The 25,544-nt window shown below is 44.6% G+C and overlaps 1 protein-coding gene across 1 annotated transcript in view; it reads right to left on the reverse strand.

The window, feature by feature from the left end:
- The window catches only part of mamdc2a (MAM domain containing 2a), a 35,525-nt gene extending 10,790 nt beyond the window's left edge, over positions 1-24,735 (reverse strand). Inside the window, exons 1-7 of the mRNA XM_069683169.1 lie at positions 24,650-24,735; positions 24,238-24,363; positions 17,355-17,605; positions 7,347-7,431; positions 7,112-7,249; positions 3,568-3,824; positions 1,150-1,243 (exon numbers count right to left, since the gene is read on the reverse strand). Of these exons, the coding sequence (XP_069539270.1) occupies positions 1,150-1,243; positions 3,568-3,824; positions 7,112-7,249; positions 7,347-7,431; positions 17,355-17,605; positions 24,238-24,363; positions 24,650-24,677 (979 nt within the window). The 5' untranslated portion in view covers positions 24,678-24,735. The remainder of the gene's footprint in view (positions 1-1,149; positions 1,244-3,567; positions 3,825-7,111; positions 7,250-7,346; positions 7,432-17,354; positions 17,606-24,237; positions 24,364-24,649) is intronic.
- Positions 24,736-25,544: the final 809 nt, after the last annotated feature.

Raw genomic sequence — 25,544 nt, forward strand, 5'->3', positions numbered from 1 at the left:
TCTCTCATATAAACCTGCAGAGGTCAGTGAATCTGACAACACATGAAGAGGTGAGAGGGTGAGTATACAGGAGGACATGTCTGACATGTTAAACATGAAGACGGGACATTGACTGATGTGAGGAGTCTGACGACTGCTTTCTAAAACAAATACCTTCATTGAACATTATTTTACAGCTAATGTTCTGATCATATTTAAGTGGGGCGACTGTGGCTCAGTGGTAGAGTCGGTCGTTTTTACATCGGGAGGTCGGAGGTTCGATCCCCAGCTCCCTCAGGCTACATGTCAAAGTGTCCTTGGGCAAGACACTGAACCCCAAATTGCTCCCGGTGGCATAGCCAACGGGTATGAATGTGATAACTGATTGACAGTTGGGCACTTTACGTAGCAGCCTCTGCCATCAGTGTGTGAATGGATGAATGTGATATGTAGTGTAAAAGCAGCTTTGAGTGGCATGTGCTTACTTTGCATCTTTGCATTAATTGTGTCACACCTCGTGAATATGCTCTTTGTTTTGGTCTGAACACAGATTTTATGTGCGCTGATTGACACTTATCACTATCTGTATATACCTCTGTTCTCTGCTCTTCATTCCTTCTTCTTCCTCTCTCTCTCTCCTCTGCCCCTCCTCTTACTCCCTCAGCTCGCCTGTTTCTTCTTATTCATCCCCCTCTGTCTTCTTTTCAGTTTTGTGACTCATCTTTTCAAACTCCCTGCTCTGCCTTCTTTTCATGGAGCTGTTTTTCTCTGTCTTTACCTCCCTGTCGAAAGAGCCAAACAGCGGCTGAAAGACTCTCTAAGGCGACGCTCGCAGCGGCTGAAAGACTCTCTGAGCGACGCTCGCAGCGGCTGAAAGACTCTCTGAGCGACGCTCGCAGCGGCTGAAAGACTCTCTGAGCGACGCTCGCAGCGGCTGAAAGGCTTTCTGAGCGACGCTCGCAGCGGCTGAAAGACTCTCGAAGGTGACGCTCGCAGCGGCTGAAAGACTCTCTGAGCGACGCTCGCAAATTTTAATAAGAATTAAACTTTTCTCTCCTGTTACACCAGCTGCCAGGGCAACAGTCAGCCTGCAGCACATTAAACCGACAGATCAGAGAAACATCAGTTTGTGTGTGTGTGTGTGTGTGTGTGTTGAGTCTTTACTCTCACCTGTGTCTGTGTGACAGAACTCAGGTGAGAACGAGATGTCGTCTATGGCCACGTATCCTCCTCTAGCACTGTTAAAGGCCGCCTCAAATACCACCTGGAGACACAGACACATTAACACACACACACGCACACACACACACACTAACAGATGTGTAGGTGGTTGAAGAACATGCTGTGTTAACGTTAGACATGTTTAACTCTGATGGATGACACCGATTCAGACGTTACATCAGAGGAAACTCTTTCTGCTGCTCGTCTGAACGCAGGAAGTGACCCAGTTAGACGTTACACAAGACTGTTTCCACACAGACTGCAGACTGTGGCTGAGCACTCAGGAAACACTGCGGTGGTGTGTGTGTGTGTCTGCTGTACACACATGAGAGAACTGTTTTCTCTGAATTATAAAGACGAGTTACTCCACTAGTGCTGAATGATTCATATTAGATATTAATCATTATCAATCATGTCCAGAGACAGTAAAACAGAATAATTTCACTCTGAAAGGAAGTTAAAAACATTAATTATTCAAAAGCAGTGCAGATGCTGGTTAATAAACGTATTGTATATTCAGTGTGTGTATTATCAGCAGATCAGCATCATGTTGTGTTCGATGAGTCTGTAGCTCCGTTTCTTTCTGTCTCAGAATGTATTCTTAGATTTCTGATACTTTTGTTTAATGTTGTGTTTCTGCTCACATGATCTCTCAGCAGCCAACAGGTCAAATTAAATGGAAGGTCTTTTCACCACTAGAGGGCGCCAGATGAAATAATTATCTACTGTCATACAGGAAGTCTCTGACCATGTGTTGATGTTACACTGATGCTGCCCTGCTGTCTGTAAATCTGAACACCCTAAAGACCATTTTGCCTTTACTGAGACATTTATGAACATAAACACAGCTGATTCTTATTCTTTCACTAAGAGCACAATTAGTTCTTTCTATTCTAAAGTCATTCACTGAGTGTGGACCTCCAACACGTTACAAACCCTCCTGATGATCCCTGATTCAAGATCCCGATTCATGATCCCCGATTCATGATCCCTGATCCTGATCCATGATACTGATTCATGATCCCTGATCCAGGATACCGATTCATGATCCCCGATTCATGATCCATGATACTGATTCATGATCACGATTCATGATCCCTGATCCTGATCCATGATACCGATTCATGATCCCCGATTCATGATCCCTGATCCTGATCCAGGATACCGATTCATGATCCCCAATTCATGATCCCTGATCCTGATCCATGATACCGATTCATGATCCCGATTCATGATCCCTGATCCATGATACCGATTCATGATCCCGATTCATGATCCCGGATCCATGATCCCCGATTTATGATCCTGAGTCATGATCACCGATTCATGATCCCCGATTCATGATCCATGATCACGATTCACGATCCCTGATCCAGGATACCGATTCATGATCCCCGATTCATGATCCCTGATCCTGATCCATGATACTGATTCATGATCCCGATTCATGATCCCTGATCCATGATCCTGAATCATGATCCCCGATTCATGATCCCGATTCATGATCCCGATTCATGATATCAATTGTGTGTTGGGAATTACGGCTCTTTGAAGGGAGTTGGATCTTATGGCTCCGTTCCTTTCTGATGAGAGAAGAACGTCTCATCGTTTGTGAGCGTCACAACACTACGAGGTAGAGAGTGGTCGAGCTTGCGAACATGCCTGCACTATCAGCGCTTTTAAAATTGAAAAGGAAACAGCAGAATAATGTAGGAACAATTAATCAATATCATTGATTTGCCAATCGTTTATTATACAACTCTGTATGACTACGGAAATGTCAACATATAAACAACAATCATCACGGAGGGTTATAATGTCGCTCAACATCATCACTATATTGCAGTGACATGATTCCGCTGCATGCGGCCTACTATAGCGGAGTTGCAGTTGAGAAAAGCTGCCTGTGGTGATTCGGCATAAAGGGGAGTGGATCGAGGGCAGGCAGTGAAATTTGGGCACAACTATAAAAAGAACGGCAAACGTCACATTGTTACTGCTGTCTGCTGCCTAGCAAGTCACATGTGGGCTGAACTGTCTGACTACAGCGCTATGAAGCCAAAATAAACAGATGTTACTGAAATTTAATGACAATAAACAGGCTGAAAGGATGCTGAAATAACTACATCATAATGCAGGTTTATAACAAGTCTGAATTCAAGCTTTGTCAGGTCTGTCTGCAAGACGACAAGAACGCTACTTCAAAATGTTTTTTTAATGGAGTTTGGCCTGACTGTTATTGATGCAACACTTCAGGAGAATATAAAGACTGATGGTCTGACTGCTGGTGTGGACTTCAGTGACGTCACTGTGTTACTGAATGAGTCTGATGGTAACAGACAGAACTGATCGTCTACACATACTGACCTCCAGGGGTCGTGGAGCTTTGATGTCCACGCTGACCTGAGTCCAGCCATTGGTAGAATAAACTTCAGGCTTCCAGATGTCCTCGTAGTGTCCCCGCTGGTCTCTGGTGAACACTGAGAAGATGTTTCCTGCCTCCTGGTCTCTGTGGTAGAAGAAGGACAGACAGCCAGACATCGCCACCGTCGTCATGGGAGACGTCAGCTTGGCCACTTCCTGGAAGTGTTTAGCGTAGACCGAGTCCACGTACATGAAGTGACCTGCAGCAATATTACTGTTATTAATATTATTTATTATTACTACTATTATTATTATTATTATTATTATTGTTGTTGTTGTTGTTAGATACAGGTGAGAGGACACAGTGTGCACATCAAGCAGAAACTGAGAAATGAAGCCAACACTGATGAGCTAAAAGCTGCAGTTCCTCTGGTGTCCACTTGAGGCTGTCTCCAGCAGTGAGTCAGTCCCCATAGAGCCCCATGTTAAACTTTACAGCAGAAATAAACATGTTTACAGCCTGGTACAAAAAACAGTTTGGGTCTCTATAGCTCATTTCTCTCTTCATGACAACTGTACGGGGAGAATCTTTATACAACTCACCTGGGGTCCGTTTCAGAAAGGTGGTTCAGTGAAACCCCGGGTTTGTTCACCCTGAAATGAGGGAAACTTTGGGTTTGCCATTTCCGAAAGAGAGGTAACTTCAGCTCTGAGTTGGTTACTATGGTAACCGTGTCTGTGAACCTAACCTGGTCGGGAGCAGGTTTTCTTCAGGAAACTCAGAGTTCGCTCTGTCTCCTCCCTCTAGAATATAAAACCCTCATTCGACTTCCTCATTCATTCAGCCCGTATCACGCTTGTTTGAGTGGTTAGTCTCTGTGCTGCTCTGACCCCTTTGCAAAAGTCTTTTATAATTATAATAAAATAATCAAAAGACAAATCTGTGTCAAAGTCATCATTTATAGATTTGCTTCCATGTACGTTTTTCTCTCCCGCTGGATTGCTCCTAAATTAATATAAATTTTAGCTTCCGGTCGTGATTAAATATTAAATAAATAGACCAGTTCAAACTTGCGCGTTTACTCGAGCAGTAGTTTCTTCCCACACCGCTTCTCTCTCTTTTGCAGCTGCAGCCGTGTTACTTTATGTTTCTAAAAACATGCTCGTATTCGCTGAACGTCCGCATGAGGATTTCGAGCTCCACTGGTGTGACGTAGGAGGACCTCTTTTTGTGTACCGTTGCCATGGTGAATCGTGGTGTCGGGGCTCCATTAATGCTGGCTTTTTATAGTCAGTGTGCACGCACTTAAATCGGGCTTGACTGAGGGTTTGTTGAACCTCCTTTCTGAAACTGACCCCTGTTTACATTATATTAAGGCTTAAAGTGATGCATCATTAGGGGCGTGGCCTATCTGAGTGACAGGTGGGAGCTGCTAGCTGTCTGCTAGGTGTCCCCTCACTGAACGCAGCCTCTGGGCCGTGTTTGTGCTGTTGGAGCCTTTTGGAGATTTATTCATGTAAATATCAGACAGATAATCTGTCTGTGCGCTTTATTGGACTAAAAGACCGTCCAACACGTCTGACACACTGTTTTTTCACACATTATTTTATTTATATGTTAGCTCTGATTAGCAGCTATCTGTGCCTGCGCTCACCATACCTGCTTGTTAGTTCGTTCACTGTCTGTCGTACACTGATTTATTTGTGGCGGTGTGTGCAGGGAGTCAGGACTGTTGTTAGCTTTTCACCACAGAGAGGGCGGTAGACTGCAGTGATAAAGAGTGGTTACTTAAAGTTACCTGGAACGTGTCATTCACTCACTGCGAGCCATGAGTGTGTAGTGAGTCTGCTAAGTTTCACAGTCTCTCTGAGCTTCTTTAGTCTGATTAACAAACGACTCCAGTCAGACCACAAATTTTATCTCATCCTGTGGGAAACACGAACAGTTATGGACTGATACAGACGTGTTTCACATGTTGTCATTAGACTGACATTCAGTAAAGGCGTGCTTACTGACTCGTGTTTACAGACTCACAAACAGACTGCAGATTACTTTGTTTCTGTGTCTTGATGATCCAGGTCCAAACCTTTATTCTCACAAAGCTGCCAGATCACCTTCCTGATTACAGACTGAGCCTCCACAACCATCATCAGTGTGACCCGACTGTCAGACACACAGACCACAGAGCTGCAGGATCCAACTGTGAATATCCTCTGATCCACATGCTCTGTGCTCAGGAGTCTCAGTGATTCAAGGTCAACTGTTTCAAATGCAGCACAAAGTTATTTAAAGACTTATGAAGGTAAGAAAGCAAAAAAAAACAGTGCTAAAGTCAATGGATAACACTTTTATAGGAAATGAAAATTAGGCCTCAAACAGAGAAGTCTACAACATCAACACTAAACAAACTTTACAGAAAAGACTTAGAAATACACAACCATTGAAAAGCTGCAGAGCTCAAAGTGTCATCCATCATGCATTTTCTTCCCCATATCAGCTGGTGGGACACGGTGGCAGCAGGCTAACCCAGACGTCCCTCTCCCCAGCAACAACCTGGAGATACTTGAATTTGTGGAGACTGACTGTGATTATGCACAAAAAAGCAATTCAGATTGAGCAGCCTTCTTGGAGTCTCTGGGCAGAGTCCTGAAACAGGAGCCATCTAGGGACAGCATAATTCTGCTGGGGAATTTAACACCCACATCAGTAATGATACCTGTAAGGGGGGTGATTGGGAGAAACAGCCTCCTGAACTGAACTAGTGCACAGTTTATGAAATGTGTTATTCACACAGATGTCTTCAGATGGTGAAAACCAAAGAGTTCTGTCCCGCTGATAATACGAACAGAGACAATCTACTGAAGTAATGATGGTTCTGTTGAATCATTTATCACAGCTGATAATTACAATGTTTGTCTATAATCCTCAGTGATACGTCCCTGCAGGTAAACTGTCATCACACAGCCATGAGCCCACAGCATGAACATCATCTCTGTGTTACCCTCAGCTGTCCTGCTCTATAATGAGCAGCCGTGAGCTGCAGATGTAAACAGCTGACCACACTGTGACCTGAAGTATGTGTTAGTGCAGGAACACACTGATCACAGAGACAGGAGGAGGAGAGCTGGTTTATCCTGCAGTCATGGTTTCAAAGGTTCTGTGGCTGCAGTTTGAATATGCTAATAGATGTTAGAGAGGCACAGCCATCCACTCTGACATACTGTGGCCGGCCAGTGAGAAAGTCCAGTATCCAGGCTGTGGTGTCAGGGTGCAGTTGCATCGCCAGCAGCTTGTCCCTCAGAAGGATGATGAGGGCATTCTCCACACCACAATCGACTGGTATGCAAACGGCAGTTTGGTCCAGGAAAGCAGCTAGCAGTGTCTTCAGGTGCTGAAGAACCAGCCTCTCAAATGTCTTCATAACATGTGACGTGAGTGCCACAGGTCTGTAGTCATTGAGGGCGCTGGGACGTCCTTAATGACTACAGACCTGTGTTCTATCTACAGACTGTGTGTGTGTGTGTGTGTGTGTGTGTGTGTGTGTACCTCTGTGATTATTGCTGGTGGTATTCAGCAGCAGATCAGACTCGGTCCCTCTAGTTAAACTTCCTCCAACGTACCAGTTAACGTTTGGATTCCAGCTGTTACTGTAGCCACACAGGTGATGCTCCTCAAAGTTACACTCTGTCAGCAGGTACAAACATTTATGTTATTCAGTGTAACGTATTATGCAGGAATAAATACAGGAGAGACATGTTACTGAATATAATGTGACACTGACCCAAACAGTAACCAGGAACAATGTCGATTTCAAAAATGGCCACGCTGTTTCCTGAGCCTCGTTCAGGTTGACCTGAAAGCAAAATCTGAGGGAGAAAAAAACCCACTGAGCAACGAACAGGTAAACAGCAACTTTACATCATAATACACCTATCACTTTACATCATAACATCATAACACACCTGTCACTTTACATCATAACACACCTGCGTCACTTAACCTCATAACACACCTGCGTCACTTTACATCATAACACATCTGCGTCACTTTACATCACAACACACCTGTCACTTTACATCATAACACACCTGCGTCACTTTACATCACAACACACCTGTCACTTTACATCATAACACACCTGCGTCACTTTACATCATAACACACCTGCGTCACTTTACATCATAACACACCTGCGTCACTTTACATCACAACACACCTGTCACTTTACATCATAACACACCTGCGTCACTTTACATCATAACACACCTGCGTCACTTAACCTCATAACACACCTGCGTCACTTTACATCATAACACACCTGCGTCACTTTACATCATAACACACCTGCGTCACTTTACATTATAACATCATAACACAGCTGTCACTTTACATCATAACACAGCTTCTTCATGTGGTGGCTTTACGACATCAGCCCAAACAATTTTTTCTGCTTTATATGTTCTGTGATGTTTTAGATATTGGAATACATTCACACTGATGCTCATATATCTGTGATAGCCCCCTAATGGCCAATAATATCAGCTGACAGATATTTTGTTCAGGCTTTAGAAGAGTGGTCAATCCCAGGTAGTCACGTCCTAAATCATCCCCTGCTTTTTCAATCAATCAATCAAATTTCATTTGTATGGCGCCAAATCATTAAAAGTTATCTCAAGACACTTTACAGACAGAGCAGGTCTAGACCATATTCCTTAGATAGATAGATAGATAGATAGATAGATAGATAGATAGACCATTAAGAGCTTTGTAAGTAAGAAGAAGGATTTTAAATTCTATTCTATATTTTACAGGAAGCCAGTGCAGAGAGGCTAATACAGGAGAGATGTGAATGCTCTTCCTAGTTCTTGTCAGCACACGTGCTGCAGCGTTTTGTACCAGCTGCAGAGTTTTTAGTGACTTATTAGGGCAGCCTGATAGTAAGGAGTTACAATAATCCAGCCTGGAAGTAACGAATGCATGGCCTAGTTTTTCTGCATCATGTTGAGACAGGATGTGTCTGATGTTTGTTGTGAAGGTGAAAGAAGGCTGTCCTTGATATTTGTTTAATGTGGGAGATGAAGGACATAGAGGACAAGAATCTCTAAGGTGTTTGGGGCCAAGCACAATAATTTCAGTTTGTATGAATTAAGTAGCAGAACGTTTCTAGTCATCCACATCTTTATGTCCTTAAGGCATTTTGCAAGACATCATTGAGTTTTAATGAAAACAGAATCAGTAGTACTCCTTTCTTTCGTTTAAGTGTGTTTTATTGAAAATGTTTACAACAAACATTTTTAGGATTTGTGAATATAACCCATCCCCTGGTTAATCAATTGATTGACCTGACTTCACTGTAGAGATGTGCTTGTTTTCAACACCTTAATAGTTGCAGCAAGGCATGCTTCTAGTTTCTGGTCTGTGTGACTCTAAATGGGAGCATCAGTGACTGAATGAACGTCATGCTGTGTTGAAGACCATAAACTCATTAGGAACATGTTTACTGAGGGAATAAATCAGGGGAGAAGGAGGACCACTTTCTCATAGACTTCCATATAACCAGACTCCTTACAATCATTGTGTGATCCTGAGCTGAAACACTGGTCTGAGGACTCTCTTATGTAATCTGAGACAGCAGTCAGCCTATGAAAGTTTGTAACTGTGAAATCCAGCATGATGTCGTTCTGTTTCCATCATTAACCAGCATATGGAACAAACTCACAGTCTCCATTACAACCTCTCACTGTTTCACATTTAGTGTTATACTCCCAGTATAATCAGACTGTTGTGTAACAGCTCTCTGGTTAACAATAAAGAAGCAGGTGGTCAGACTCAGAGGTTACATGACATCATGGCTTCTGTTTGTGGCTTTCAGTCTGTTCTTAAAGTTGGTTATTTAAATTTAGACCAACCAGCAAAGATGTATTTATGTAACATGTTTCACAGGAAGCACAAAGTGCACATTAAAGTGATTTATAGTAAAACACACACAGGTTGGAGTCAGCTACAAGGTTCATAAATACACACTGAAACACAGGTTACACTGAAAGTGAGGACACAAAAGAGAGCTATCATGGTCGATGTATGTTACTGTGCAGAAACGTAACGTTGTGTTTTCAAATGGTGTTGCGACAGTGTGGAGGGAGGACAGGCAGAGAATGTAAACAGAGAGAAGACAGGAAGAAGAAGACGTCAGAGATAGATTATGAGAGGAGACATCAATGAGCACCAGCAGAGAAGGTAGATACGAAATGTCCCCTTTTTAAAGGAAAACTGAAAAGTTTACCAAGCACTTGGTACAGGCTTACACAGAAAAATCGACTTATGGACATGTCGACTTCACTACCAGAAGTCAACATCTATAGGGTGGTGTCGACAAGTCTTTGACCACATGATTTCACACAGCGTTATTTTTTTCCCCACCCATTTCTGCCAAATAAAGCGCACACGCACACTACAGCCAATAGAAGAAGAAGAAGAACACACACTACAAGACTATCTAAACCTGTGGCGCATTGCTATCTTGCGGAAGCAGAAAGCGACTGCACCTTAGACCAACAGAAACCTGGCCTACAGTCTAAAGTCTGTGGTGCAGTCCTCTGCTCTTTAGAGGGCGCATTATGGACAGACATCAGAGAGTTCACAGCACGAGTGTCTGCTTTTTACTCACACGGGGAGCACTGTGCACAGCAGCGCTTCTACTCATAAGGAAAAAGCAGTGTGTTTGCAGATACAGTGTGATAACGTTTATGGGACTGTGAGCTGGCAAGCTTTGGTTTCCCTCGTCTCCGTAAATCATGATGCTGCTTTCGGTTTATTACCGATCTGCTGAGAAGACGTGGACAAGCTCACCGCTGCCTCCACACACACCTGCTTCACCTCAGGGAGATTCCTGCTCGAACCACACACGGGCCAAACACTACCGAGACCGACACCAAGCTGTCCATCTCATGCGCTCATGTGCTACCTGCCTGCAGGCACGCCGGGCTGTTAAAGGGAATGAGAGCTGACTCTCTGATTGGTTTGATTCATGTTATGCCGAAAACACGCCTATGAATATCACGCGACTGAAGCCAACCTCTTTGTGCCTCAGTTTGCACCCAGATTGTGCGCCGTGTAACGAGCAAAAGTGGGTCAGACGCCCTAAATCACTTAGCACTTTAGACTGTGCGCCTTCCGCCGTGTAAATAAGACCCTTTGTGTTTTTTGCATGTGTCTGTATGTGATGACATCATCAACGACGCGTCAACGTTACGTCGACTTTATTGAGTTGTGCACCCCCAGGCGATAAAGACCAGGTGCTGGGTAGAGAAGGCACACAACCATCATTGGTCATTTTGACAAAGAAATGACCGGCGAGGACACGTCAGCAGCACCAGCCACAGCCCCTTTCAACGATACCACAAGCACACGAGATGCCAGCGCTGTGATGACAGCACTCCGCAGCTATGGAGGCTGGAATTTATCCTCAGCATGCAAAGTCCTCACCAGGGATTTCAGTGGAATATATGCTATCCCGACAGGAGTCCTTGTTTACAGTTACATGTATCATCATATATTAATTTTTGGGACCAAATTATTCTAGGGACAATTCAGTAACTTCCCTTCTCAGTTCTACGCCCTTGATACAGCCTGCCTATCAATTGTTTTTCAGCAAATTAAATGCAGATATTATTTGACCGGACTTTCACCCATTTGTCCGTAACATTGAAAGCTTCCAGGACACGTGGACCGCCACAGATTCTTTTTAATGCAACAACTGGTGCAGACTCTATTTTTCGCTCCTTTTTAAAGGAACACATAAAACGGGGGACCAATGTGCGATGTACATGATTCTGTTCATTAACCTTGACTCCCACCCATAATGCTTCAATCTGAACACGCAGGCTGTTATTGTTCCATATCTCTTGTTTCTGCTATTTTTCTCTTTAGTATCAAAGAACAATAACCCCACATCTCCCCTTTGGAGAGAACAAAGGGTAGACAGCCTTCGTCTGTCGCCTCAGAGGATTATTCTGCCTCTTAGTTGAAAGGTCTGTTCTTACTAATGCTGTACTTTTACTTTACTTTTAATCTACTGTACTTTGCATTTATCACAATCAGAAATACTTATTTATGCCCTGGGGGAAGTTTGATAACTTAAACTTGAACTTAAACCCTGGCCACATAATGAGGTAGTGTTCATTACCCACACATGTTCTCCTGGTGACAGGGCACAGGACACACCGGGTTTTTTGTTGGGTGACGCCTGTTGTAATTGTCAGTATCTGACATCCTCCACTCCTTTTCTTCAAGGTGAGTTTGACACTATAAAGCAGTGAAGGGTCCAGTTGAGATAGAAGAATCGGCACAGTGGTGTGAAGACGGAGGCCTATTGGGAGCTGAGCTGGACTGTATCTCCTCTGAAGAGGTGTTGCTCTATAGGCGGGAAGAGCCAGATAGGAGTCTGTTGCTATTTAATGGTCTGAACTGCCCGTTCTGCTTCTCTGTTGCTCCTTTGACTGCTGGTTATGTGCCTGAATCCAGATGAAGGTGTGAAGGAAGCAAAGGCTTGTCCTGAAAACTGCAGGATGAGGATCTCTGGAATGCCATGGCGGGCAAAAATCGACTTTAAATGAAGAATTACGTGTGTGGATTTGGTGTGAGGTAGGTGTGCAATCTTGATATACCTGGAAAAAATAATCCACAAGAAATGGTTAATTTTGTTTCTTGTTGTAACAGTGTTGAATGCACAGTTGTTCTCTTCTGGATAAATGAAGTACAAGGCTGCGGACCAAACTTGCTGCTCATTTCTTCTGATAAAGCTGTACTTTACATGGTGTCAGAAGTCAGTTTGTAACTGGAAACCGTTTTCCATGGCTCTGTCACAGTTTGAGCAGGCCTAAAATTGACTGGGATGCAGCAGATTTGTATGAGGAATTTGAAAGATTCAAGAGTCATGTCGGGTTCGTTTTCGACGGCCCCCTCTCCGACATCACGAACAAACAGCGTGCTGGATGGCTGGTAACGTGGATCGGAGAGAAAGGTAGGGAAAGACGCAAAATGCTGCCCTGGGGGGCAGGCGAAAAAGAAGACCAAGATAAAGTGCTAGATAAGTTTAACGCTTACATCCAGTGGTGACTGGTCATTAGGGGCAGGTGGGGCATAACCCACAACACAGGTAGAGTCAAGGAAAGTGTCCAGCTAAAGGCTCAGAATGCTCCTACTGCCACAAACCAAACCACTGGGTGGCTGTGTGCAGGAAGCATGCAATGAGATCTTTGTATGCAGAGAAAATACAGAAAGATCCAATGGAGGATGAAGTGCTGACCCGCCTGAACAGGATAAATGGGTGGTAGACATTCAAGTTCTGTCCGAAGCAGTGAGGTTCAGAATAGACACCGGTGCAAAGTGCAACACAATGGCGTCAGACAGTTATCAGCTACCAATGCACACAGGTGAGCTGAAGTGCTCCAAAAGAATACTTTGCTCGTACTCCAATCACAAGCTAAGCTTCGTGGCAGTCAGTGAACAGAAATACTCGGAACTGCAAAAATGCATGAAAGAAGAGATAAGCGGCCTCCAACTGACAATCCAGCAAGGGAGGAGGGAAGTGTCAAAACCAGTGCAACCATACCGGGACTCAAGAAGTCAGCTTACAGAAATCAAGGAATCTGTACGAAACTGCGGAAAGTGTGCAGACTTTCAAAACAAGCTGCCCAGACAGCAGCTCAAACCAACGGAGACACCGGAGCGGCCGTTTGAGGAAGTTGCTCCTGATTATATCGTTCTAGTAGACTACTACTCCAAGTTCATTGAGGCAGAGGAACTGAAGGACACACGCAACCGTACCATTATTAAGACTCTGAAAGCCCAATTCATCAGACATGGCATACCTTCTGCTCTCAGAACTGACAATGGCCCACAGTACTCCTCTGAAGAATTCAAAGACTTCTGTGAAAGTTACTGTATCGCGCACAAAACATCCTCGCCACACAAGCTGCACTAAGACAAACACATAGCGCTGTTGGATTACAGAATGACAACACTGGAGTCAGTGGGTCTGTCACCGGCCCAGCTCCTCATGGGCAGAAGAACCCGAAACAAACTGCCCGCTGCTAGAGCGCTACTTGCCCCCACAGCCTATGATGCTATGCATGTCAAGCACCTGCTAGACAGGAGCAAGGACATGCAAAACTATCACCATGACCTCAAGAGAGCAGATAACCCTCCTCCAGCCCTGTGAACAGGACACAAGATTAGGATGCAACCATATCCAGGCGACCTACCATGGTCACCAGGAGTTATTGACAGGCCACACAGCACCATACATCGTAGAGAGCGGAAATAAGGATTACCGGCAGCACAGCCAGCACCTTAGGTCAAGCACACCAGCAGCCAACCAATCACACCACGAGTTAAAAGAAGAGCCATGGACTGAGTAGCAAGATCATTCAACTGGAATGGAGCAGCATTGTCCAGCCTCCCCTGACCTGACCCTCCACGATCAGAGGAACGTGAGAGCCCCAACCAGGGCCAGTCAGCTGAGCAGCTCTCTACCAGGCCCCGTAAACAAAGTGAAGTCATCACCTTGGTTGAATTATGTTTATGTCTTAAGTTATGTTTAATAGGCCAAGATATCAACTGAGGTTGTTTACTACTGAAGAAGAGAGGTGTAATGTACTGTTAAGCAACGCACTGGTTATAGTGCGTCTTCCTCCACTGCACTTGATGTAACAGTTTTGAATGTGCATGAGCAGTTGTTCTCTTCTGGATAAATAAAGAATGAGGCTGTGGACCAAACTTACTGCTCGTCTCTTCTGATAAATCCGTACTTTACACATACAATGTAAAATTTTCCCTCCTAGGTCAAACAGGCTGACCCCCAACTTTTGCCATGGTCTTTCAGGGTGTTCAGATGGCAACACTGGGTCTTTGTGATTTTGTCACTCTTGTGTGCAGGTCCTGCATTTAAGCACCATTTCAATCACTTGTTAGCTAAGACAAGGCCATGACACTGATTGATGAGCATGCTCCTTACACTTCACCACCCCTTTGTTAATCTCTTTATGGCCAGTAGCTTTTAGCACAGGCTTTTGTTTTGCGTGAGTGGGCCATCCTTCTGTGTCACATGTGAGCAGATGTTGTCAGGTTTTAGCTGCTCCTACAATGTCTCCATGTATGTAGAACAGACAGACATACCTTCCATGATACAGTCCACGTAGATGTTGGTGCTGTCCATCAGCCCTTGTTCATCCTTGGACAGGCGTGTTTTCACAGGTGAGCCTCCAGAGTCTCGTGTTTCTCATTTTAAGTTGGAGAACTAAATGTAATATATACAACAGGCTGTACTCCCAGTAGGCTGATAAAGGGTTTAGAGGTTTCTTATGAGGACTTCCGAGAACCGTTCACATGCCCATGTGAGACCCAAGGCTTTCTTTTCTACCTGCACATAACGCTGTTCCGTTGGAGTAAGCAACCTCAATGCATAAGCCACTGGCTTCCATTCATACTTCCACCTTTGGAGAAGAACGCCTCCAAAGCCATATGTTGATGCATCGGCCGACACTTGTGTCTCTGTTTGGGTTGTCCATCCATCCATTGTGTACACCGCTTATCCTGTTCAGGGTCGCAGGGAGGGCTGGAGCCTATCCCAGCTGTCATTGGGCGAAAGGCAGGGTATACCCTGGTCAGGTTACCTGTCAACCACAGGGCTGACACATAGAGACAGACAACCTTTCACACTCACATCTACACCTACGGGCAATCTAGAGTCACCAATGAACCTAACGAGCATGTCTTTGGACTGTGGGAGGAAGCCCGAGACCCCGGAGAGAACCCACTCATGCACGGGGAGAACACGCAAACACGCAGACTCTGCAAAGAAAGGCCCACTTTGCCCGTTTTATAGATATATATATATATATATATACTTCTCCACTGGCTGCTAGATAAACTTTCCCAGCTGGTTAACATTTCTGAGAAAACTCCTCACCTGACTTACATTTGAGGGCTCCATCTTCATGATGGCCTTCTTTTTTCTTGGGTCAGGGAGGATGCCTGCAGCAGAGAAATGTTACCCAAGAAGACCACCTCACTTTTAGAGAGTCCATATTCAGTGTAATGCTCGCTTTCTCCAGTCTTTTGACCTGGTCCTGCCCCGACACCAAGAGGTCTTCAATGTGGCAGACAACACCATCCAGTCCTTCAGTGAGGAAGATGGTTAAACGTGGACGATTCCTCTGTCAGTGGAGAGACCCTGTTTGACTTATGACAGGATGAGCTTTCTACAGCACACACACTGGTTCAGGCCTGTCAGGTTCTCACACAAACAAACTTTTTTTCCATCTTTCTTTGGCGTGATCACCATTCCAGCACACCAGTCTGTCGCCTGTTAACTTCGCTGATGCCTAGTGAAGCTTGTCTTGAGGGTCTAAATATACATACTGATTAGTTTGACTAAGCCAATAGCTATAATGACAGGCAACCCGAGTAAAGTCATCTAAGATAGATCTTTTCTGTAGCCTGCTTTGCCCCAGTACTTAGCTGTAGCCTGGTGAACCCCGACACATCCAGTGGAATTCTTCCGAATATTCAAGGGCTTCCCTGCTTTCTGGAGAACAGGCTGCTGTGTGTTGGAAAAAATGTTGTTAAAAACAGTCCTTGACACAACTGTCAACTGTCACACATGGCAGCTGTGTGGCTTTTCTTTATGTTGTCTGCCTTTAAACACTCACAGCATTAATGTCTATCTGCTTTACACTGCTACCTTTACTCCTCATTGTGTTTTGTTGCTTTTTATCTGCTCTGATTGTCTTGCCATATTTATCACTTTTTCTAGTTCCAGGTCTCTTTCCATTTGCATGCGTTCAGAGAGGCGCGTGTCAGCCAGCCCAACCACCATCCTGTCCCTGATGAGCTTGTCATGCAGCTTTCCATAATTGCAGCTCTCTGCTAATGCAAACAGGGCAGTAACAAAAGCATCAAAAGTCTCCTTCAGCTTCTTGTTTGCACGTATTAAATCGTGCACGTTCGTACACTACATTCCTTTTCACTATGAAGAACGACTGGAAGCCATTCCTCACTTTAATGTACTGGTGCTGGTCTGCATCCCTTAGCTTCAGGCCTCTCAGAACATAGTCAACTTTGTCTCCCATTCAGTTAATTAATGTATTCACCTCATTCTCATCTGAGTCTGCTGTAAAATTACTTGATTTGACTGAATCTCTCAAATCTATGCATTTTCCCACTCGTGCAGCTTGATCAAATCAAAGAGCTGCAGTGGCTGAATGCTAAATGTAGTGCCAGGTGTGTTAGCCTTTCTGCTAGCTCCTTCTCCACTCTGCTGGTGTCCGTTGTCACTCATTTTATGCTCATCATACCTCGTCCTCTTTTTGTCATTCAGGTAGACCTTTCTGTCCTCGGCACACCCACCATCCCCCACATGTTGTGTTTTTAAGATGGGACCACATAAAACGGAAGACCAGCGTGCGATGTACATGAGTCTGTTTATTATCCTTGACTCCAACCCATAATGCTTCACTCTGTACACACAGGCTCATATTGGTCCATATCTCTAAGTTTTGTTTCTGCTATTTGTCTCTCTTGTATCAAAGCACAGTGACACCACATCACTTACAGGATGTTATTTTAATGACATTGTTTGAAGTATGAACCTCCTGAGTGAACTTTGCCCTGAGTCAGAGTAAGACACCTCTCAGAATTAAAACTCAAAATTGTCTTTCATGATGTTCTTTTGTCCTGATGTGGCGTTTTAATGTTCTAAAATATTGGTGTTCTGCAGTCGTCCTACCTTGTACGAATAGGTGGTGTTGGGCAGGTCCACGCTGGCGATGAGCCAGCTGTCAGAGGCGGTGCTAGAGGCCCACAGTAGGTAGTCAAAGTTGTCAGAGTCTGGTCTGAGGTGGATCTGCAGTGACCCCCGTCCTGTGATCTGGTACACCAGTCTCACACAGCTCCAGTCCTGCTGGTCCAGAACCGGACTCACCAGAACTGCCTGGTCTTTCTCTTGCAGGAGGGCGGAGTCCACCGAGATCAGGTGTCCTGAGATAAAATATATAATTTGTGTTAACAGGTAAGTGTACGAGAGGCTGACAGCTGCTGATTTTACTGACTGTAAAGACAATAAGGTTTCCATCAGTTCCTTTAAACATGGTTCATATGTGGAGCTTCTGTTTGCAGTCTGAGCGTCTGATGCAGCAGCAGGTAAACACATCGTCTGAAATCATTATGTTCAGACATTCCTGCCTGTTATAAATCTTCATGAACAGATGTGGGTACAGAAGTGCAGCTCACAGGCAGATTGTAATCTATGACCTGCTCACACCAGGAGGTCTCGGCCCAGATATCAGTGATCAGTTCTCCTGATACCTGCCAGCCACACCTGAATTATCAGCTGTTTCCTCAGAGGCTGAGGTTGATGTTTCTGTGGTTTAACATGAGCACTGCTCTCTGCAGCTTCAGATGTGAAAGTTTGTCCAGAGATTCTGTGGCTCTGATAAAGTTATTCTTCTTGTGTGTCTTTTTACTGCAACAGAAACCTGAATATGAACAAAGAGTCCACAGATCTGCTGAGTCATTGATGACAAACATTTAAATCCTCCTTCATCTGATTCAGGAGGATGACGAGGGAATCAGAGGCTCTGCTGTCAGCACTGAGCATGCTCGGAAACAACAGGAAGCTCTAATTTATTAATTTCCTGCTTCTTAACCTCTGTGACATTATTTTAAAGTCAGACAGAGAGTTAACCTGGAGGAGGAGCAGAGGAGTAACAACATGAAAAGACTGATACAGAGAGATACTGAGAGGAAGCATAGACATCTATAATGTTTAAAACTGTACATTAAAGATGCTCGCAGCTTTAGATGTAAAATAATACAGTGACACAGAGTTTCCATCTCTCCTGTAAGTCACAGCTCACAGATTATTTACCCAGAGAGAGAGGGAGTCCATTTAGAGGGTATAAAGTGTGTTTATGGAGCTTTAAAAGCCCTCAGCCTTAAATCATGCGTGTGTGTGTGTGTCTGTGTGTGTGTGTGCGTGTGCGTGTCTCTGTGTGTGTGTGTGTGTGTGTGTGTGTGTGTGTGTGTGTGTGTGTGTGTGTGTGTGTACAGTTCTATCTGTGATCCCTTATTTGGTCAAAAGAAGTTCATGGAGGATTGTTGGCAGCAGAAATCTGTGAGATTAATGTGAGCGAGTCTGACGCCTTTTTAACTGAATTAATCATTAACTGAACTGATCAATAATATCTGAACAATAGATGCAGACACTCACACACATTAAGTTACTCTGCCTGTTAACCTACAATAGTTTAAACTTCACTGCAACTTGAGTCACATGATGCTGAGTGTTACGATGACACTGTTGTACTGACATGAAGCTACAGGAGATTGAGAAGCTGGAGCACACTGACATGAGATCAGTTCAGAGTGTGTCACACAGAGCTCAGGCTGCCGAGCTGCACAAAGACCCACAACACCAAGATAAGAAATGCTGCCTCCGGCTCCTTGAGGCTGACCAGTGCCCAGTGTGATGAGCTGTTAGCTCGGATCAGTACCAGGATTTCTCTGATGGACACCAACTACCGGCGTTCTGTTTCAGCTGTAGAGCGCCTGTCCTTCTGTCTCCACTGAGTGGCAGTTTCACTGTATCTAACAAGGCACACGTTGGCTGAGATCTGTCTTACTACAGCGCTATGAAGACAAACTGAAAAGGAATCAGCTGAGCTTGTATGTTTCTCGTCTGCTGCTGTGATCTCACTGTTATATAATCGGGCCGCAGTTAGCTTCACTTCTGGTCTGAACACAGATTAAAGTCAGTCATTTCCTCTGTCCTCCTGCTCCTCTGCTACTCTGAAGTCACACCCGGAGAACAAAGAGTTCAGACACAGGAGCTAACCTGCAACTCTGTTTACATCAGCGTGAGAGTCAATACTGCCCCAATACAAAACCTGATACACTCTACAGGTCGCTGTACTCTCCACCTCTCCTTCTCTCCGCTCCTCTCCTCCTCTTCGCTTCTTTTCTCCTCCTCCTCCTCCTGTCTTTCTTCTGCTCCTGTCCTATTCTCCTCCTCCTCTCTCTTTATCCTCTCCTCCTCCTCCTCCTCCTCCTCCTGGTTTAACCACTGTCTCGCCCTCAGGCTCTTATTTTGGAGCAGGTTGCTCAGCTCAGCCCACAGCACCATGGTGACCAAACAGTAAACACCGCCGTGGTCTCCTCTTCTTCTTCATGGGTTTATTTTCTGTCTCAGGGGGCGGAGGCTGTCAGAGTCTGGTTAGAGGTTCAGACTCACACATCTGTTATTATACACGGAGAACTACACTCACACTCAGTCACTCTCTCTCACATACACTCACACACACACACACACACACAAAGGAAACATAAACTGACAGAGAACAGGAGGCAGCTGCTCTGTGGCCTAAGACGAGCTGCTTCACTCTGTAACTAAACACACTCACAGGATTTAAGTCAAATTAAACTTCAACATTTAAAACAACCAGGAACTTCCAGGCTGAGAAACTAATCCAACTGCAGTTCCTCTGGTGTCCCCTTGAGGCTGTCTCCAGCAGTGAGTCAGTCCCCATAGAGCCCCATGTTAAACTTTACAGCAGAAATAAACATGTTTACAGCCTGGTACAAAAAACAGTTTGGGTCTCTATAGCTCATTTCTCTCTTCATGACAACCGTACGGGGAGAATCTTTATACAACTCACCTGTTTACATTATATTAAGGCTTAAAGTGATGCATCATTAGGGGCGTGGCCTCTTTGAGTGACAGCTGGGAGCTGCTAGCTGTCTGCTAGGTGTCCCCTCAGCTAATTCAGTCACTGAACGTAACCTCTGGGCCGTGTTTGTGCTGTTGGAGCCTTTTGGAGATTTGTTCATGTAAATATCAGACAGATAATCTGTGTGCGCTTTATTGGACTAACAGAGCGTCCAACACGTCTGACGCGTTTATTTGGCGTCCGGAGCAGGGAGTCAGGGCTGCTTTTCCCCACAGAGAAGACGGTGGGCCGAAGTGATAAGAAGATTAAGAAGTTACTTTAAGTGTCCTGATTAGAGTGTGCCAAGTTCCTCTCTGAGCTTCTCTAGTCTGATAAATAACTCTGGTCAGTTATTACCACTAATAGACATGAGGTGTAAAGCTCCAGAGGAAGTGAGAGGAACCTGATTTCAGTTCTTTACAGGTGGAGGTGTGAGAAGGACTCTGTGATATCACGACATAATAGAGCTCGGTTCAACCAGGTGGAGGTGTGCCTCCCTGTACTTCTCTCAAAAACAAGATGTTGACATCAGAAACTACTGGACCGAAACCCTCAGCAGACAGGCACACATACTGTGTGTGAGGAGAGGACTGAGCCTCTGAGCTTACTGCACTCCGATGTCCAGCAGAGACCTGTGTCTCTGATCGTGCCTGTCTCTGATCATACCTGTCTCTGATCGTGACTGTGTCTCTGATCGTGACTGTGTCTCTGATCATACCTGTGTCTCTGATCATACCTGTCTCTGATCATGCCTGTGTCTCTGATCATACCTGTCTCTGATCATACCTGTGTCTCTGATCATACCTGTCTCTGATCATGCCTGTGTCTCTGATCATACCTGTGTCTCTGATCATACCTGTCTGTGATCATACCTGTGTCTCTGATCATACCTGTCTGTGATCATACCTGTCTGTGATCATACCTGTCTCTGATCATACCTGTCTGTGATCATACCTGTGTCTCTGATCATACCTGTGTCTCTGATCATACCTGTCTCTGATCATACCTGTGTCTCTGATCATACCTGTGTCTGTGATCAAACCTGTCTGTGGTCATACCTGTCTGTGATCATACCTGTCTGTGATCATACCTGTGTCTGTGATCAAACCTGTCTGTGGTCATACCTGTCTGTGATCATACCTGTCTGTGATCATACCTGTGTCTGTGATCAAACCTGTCTGTGGTCATACCTGTCTGTGATCATATCTGTCTGTGATCATACCTGTGTCTGTGATCATACCTGTCTCTGATCATAACTGTCTGTGATCATACCTGTCTCTGATCATACCTGTCTGTAATCATACCTGTCTGTAATCATACCTGTCTGTGATCATACCTGTATCTGTGATCATACCTGTGTCTGTGATCTTACCTGTCTGTGATCATACCTGTGTCTGTGATCATACCTGTGATCATACCTGTGTCTGTGATCATACCTGTCTGTGATCAAACCTGTCTGTGATCATACCTGTCTGTAATCATACCTGTCTGGGATCATACCTGTGTCTGTAATCATACCTGTCTGGGATCATACCTGTGTCTGTGATCATACCTGTGATCATACCTGTCTGTGATCATACCTGTGTCTGTGATCATACCTGTCTGTGATCATACCTGTTTCTGATCATACCTGTCTGTAATCATACCTGTCTCTGATCATACCTGTCTGTGATCATACCTGTCTCTGATCATACCTGTCTGTAATCATACCTGTCTGTAATCATACCTGTCTGTAATCATACCTGTCTGGGATCATACCTGTGTCTGTGATCATACCTGTTTCTGATCATACCTGTCTGTGATCATACCTGTTTGTGATCATACCTGTCTGTGATCATACCTGTGTCTGTGATCATACCTGTCTCTGATCATACCTGTGTCTGTGATCAAACCTGTCTGTGGTCATACCTGTCTGTGATCATACCTGTCTGTGATCATACCTGTGTCTGTGATCAAACCTGTCTGTGGTCATACCTGTCTGTGATCATACCTGTCTGTGATCATACCTGTGTCTGTGATCAAACCTGTCTGTGGTCATACCTGTCTGTGATCATATCTGTCTGTGATCATACCTGTGTCTGTGATCATACCTGTCTCTGATCATAACTGTCTGTGATCATACCTGTCTCTGATCATACCTGTCTGTAATCATACCTGTCTGTAATCATACCTGTCTGTGATCATACCTGTATCTGTGATCATACCTGTGTCTGTGATCTTACCTGTGTCTGTGATCATACCTGTCTCTGATCATACCTGTGTCTGTGATCAAACCTGTCTGTGGTCATACCTGTCTGTGATCATACCTGTCTGTGATCATACCTGTGTCTGTGATCAAACCTGTCTGTGGTCATACCTGTCTGTGATCATACCTGTCTGTGATCATACCTGTGTCTGTGATCAAACCTGTCTGTGGTCATACCTGTCTGTGATCATATCTGTCTGTGATCATACCTGTGTCTGTGATCATACCTGTCTCTGATCATAACTGTCTGTGATCATACCTGTCTCTGATCATACCTGTCTGTAATCATACCTGTCTGTGATCATACCTGTATCTGTGATCATACCTGTGTCTGTGATCTTACCTGTCTGTGATCATACCTGTGTCTGTGATCATACCTGTGATCATACCTGTGTCTGTGATCATACCTGTCTGTGATCAAACCTGTCTGTGATCATACCTGTCTGTAATCATACCTGTCTGGGATCATACCTGTGTCTGTGATCATACCTGTCTGGGATCATACCTGTGTCTGTGATCATACCTGTGATCATACCTGTCTGTGATCATACCTGTTTGTGATCATACCTGTGTCTGTGATCAAACCTGTCTGTGGTCATACCTGTCTGTGATCATACCTGTCTGTGATCATACCTGTGTCTGTGATCAAACCTGTCTGTGGTCATACCTGTCTGTGATCATATCTGTCTGTGATCATACTTGTGTCTGTGATCATACCTGTCTCTGATCATACCTGTCTGTGGTCATACCTGTCTCTGATCATACCTGTCTGTGATCATACCTGTTTCTGATCATACTTGTATCTGTGATCATACCTGTGTCTGTGATCATACCTGTCTCTGATCATACCTGTGTCTGTGATCATACCTGTCTCTGATCAAACCTGTCTGTGATCATACCTGTCTGTATTCATACCTGTCTGGGATCATACCTGTCTGTAATCATACCTGTCTCTGATCATACCTGTATCTGTGATCATACCTGTGTCTGTGATCATACCTGTCTCTGATCATACCTGTGTCTGTGATCATACCTGTCTGTGATCAAACCTGTCTGTGATCATACCTGTCTGTAATCATACCTGTCTGTGATCTTACCTGTCTGGGATCATACCTGTGTCTGTGATCATACCTGTGATCATACCTGTCTGTGATCATACCTGTGATCATACCTGTCTGTGATCATACCTGTCTGTGATCAAACCTGTGTCTCTGATCATATCTGTGTCTGCGATTATACCTGTCTGCGATCATACCTGTTTGTGATCATACCTGTCTGTGATCATACCTGTCTCTGATCATACCTGTCTGTGATCATACTTGTCTTTGATCGTACCTGAGTGATGAACACAATTTAATTCATCAGAAGCGTCACAGTGAACACATGATTATTAACACAGTGTGATAGATTCATCTGTTGTCTCTTATTGTGAAGGGATCTTGTCTCCTGTGTAAGGGACTCTTCACCACCTCATCATGTCTGATATATACACAGTATAGAGTATATGCTGCAGTCTGACCCATAGTGAGTGAACATGTAATGTTATATACCTTCCAGCTGTATTATCATGTAACCTCTGCGTGGTAAACTACTGTATATTTACACGTGACCCCACAGTGTGTTTATCTGTTTCATCAAGAGCAAGATGAAGATGACTCTACCTTCCTCATTCATGCTCCAGCTGCCACTCTGCGGGTCTGACGTGTATCCGCACGATCCCAGCTCGAAGCTGCATGAGCCGGGGAGGAGGTGCTGCTGTGCCCGCAGGAGTCCGGCCAGGAGGAGGACTGCGGGGGGAAGGAGTACCCGCAGCAGGACGAGAGACCCGCACCAGGTCGAGAGAGACCCGCATCAGGAGGAGAGAAACCCGCATGAGACTGCAGTTTAATCTGAGTGCAACTTTCATGTGTTTTGTTAAACTGAGAACAGACGTTCTGATTTTATTTCTGCTGCGATAAACTGAGTTTTTAACCACGCCCTCCACAGTATATATATTAAAACTGAACGAAACTAAAGTTCTTAACTAAACTTCATAATCTGATTCATTCACATAAAGATAAAAGTGGTATTTACCGCTCAGAGAGATGAAGACTCCGCTCATCGTGTCCGCCGCTTCAGTCTCTTTTCAGGAGTTTCTGATCGCTTGTTTCCACTTCAACAGATTTAACCTCCCTGCTCCTCTCACATGTTCTCCGTCAGCGGGGCGGAGGGCTGAGGAGGTGTGAGGAGTTGTAATCCGGGTGGATGAGTGGATGTCCGGGGCGGGCGGAGGAGAATCAGCGGTGCGGGTTAGCAGCTCCTCTCCGCCTCCTGCTGCTCCTGTTTGGTCACATTATGATGATGCAGGGCCGCTCATACACTGTATAGGGCCTCTGTGGACGCCCCCCCCCCCCCCCCAACCAGCAGCAGCCCCCCACCCAGAACAGATGCATAAAAGAGCTCAAAAAGAGTCGGTTAAAGAGAGTTTGACTGCTCTCTGAGATCCTGTCAGGTCAACAGAGCTATCAATAATTGTTTTTATAGCATCAAATAACTAATTTAATGTAAACTTGTTAGAAAAATGAACACTGTGACATAAATCAGCCTGCTAAGAACTAACTATAATGACAGAAATCATATTTGAGAAAAATGTCTTGGGCGTGTATTTTAGATTTTATAGTTTGACTCATGTCCCATCTGTGAAGATGGAGGAGGTGGGCTTTATGACCTATACTGCAGCCAGTCAGCAGGGGACGATAGAGAGGGTTTGGCTTCACTTTTAGGGAGCTGTCATGTCGCCCATCTTTTTATGCAGTCTATGCTCAAGACCCAGATAACCTCATCATAATTAACATTAACATTATAATATTTTGTATAGAATCTGAGACCTGTGATCAGACCACCTTCAACACAAGCTGCACTAATGATCATATTAATGATCACGATAATGTTACATCATAATGTTACATAATAATGGATATTCATGTTA

This window comes from Semicossyphus pulcher, unplaced genomic scaffold (genome assembly GCF_022749685.1).
Source record: "Semicossyphus pulcher isolate SPU_LCO1_2020_fin unplaced genomic scaffold, fSemPul1.0.p SCAF_6, whole genome shotgun sequence".
In the NCBI taxonomy this organism is placed as follows: domain Eukaryota; kingdom Metazoa; phylum Chordata; class Actinopteri; order Labriformes; family Labridae; genus Semicossyphus; species Semicossyphus pulcher.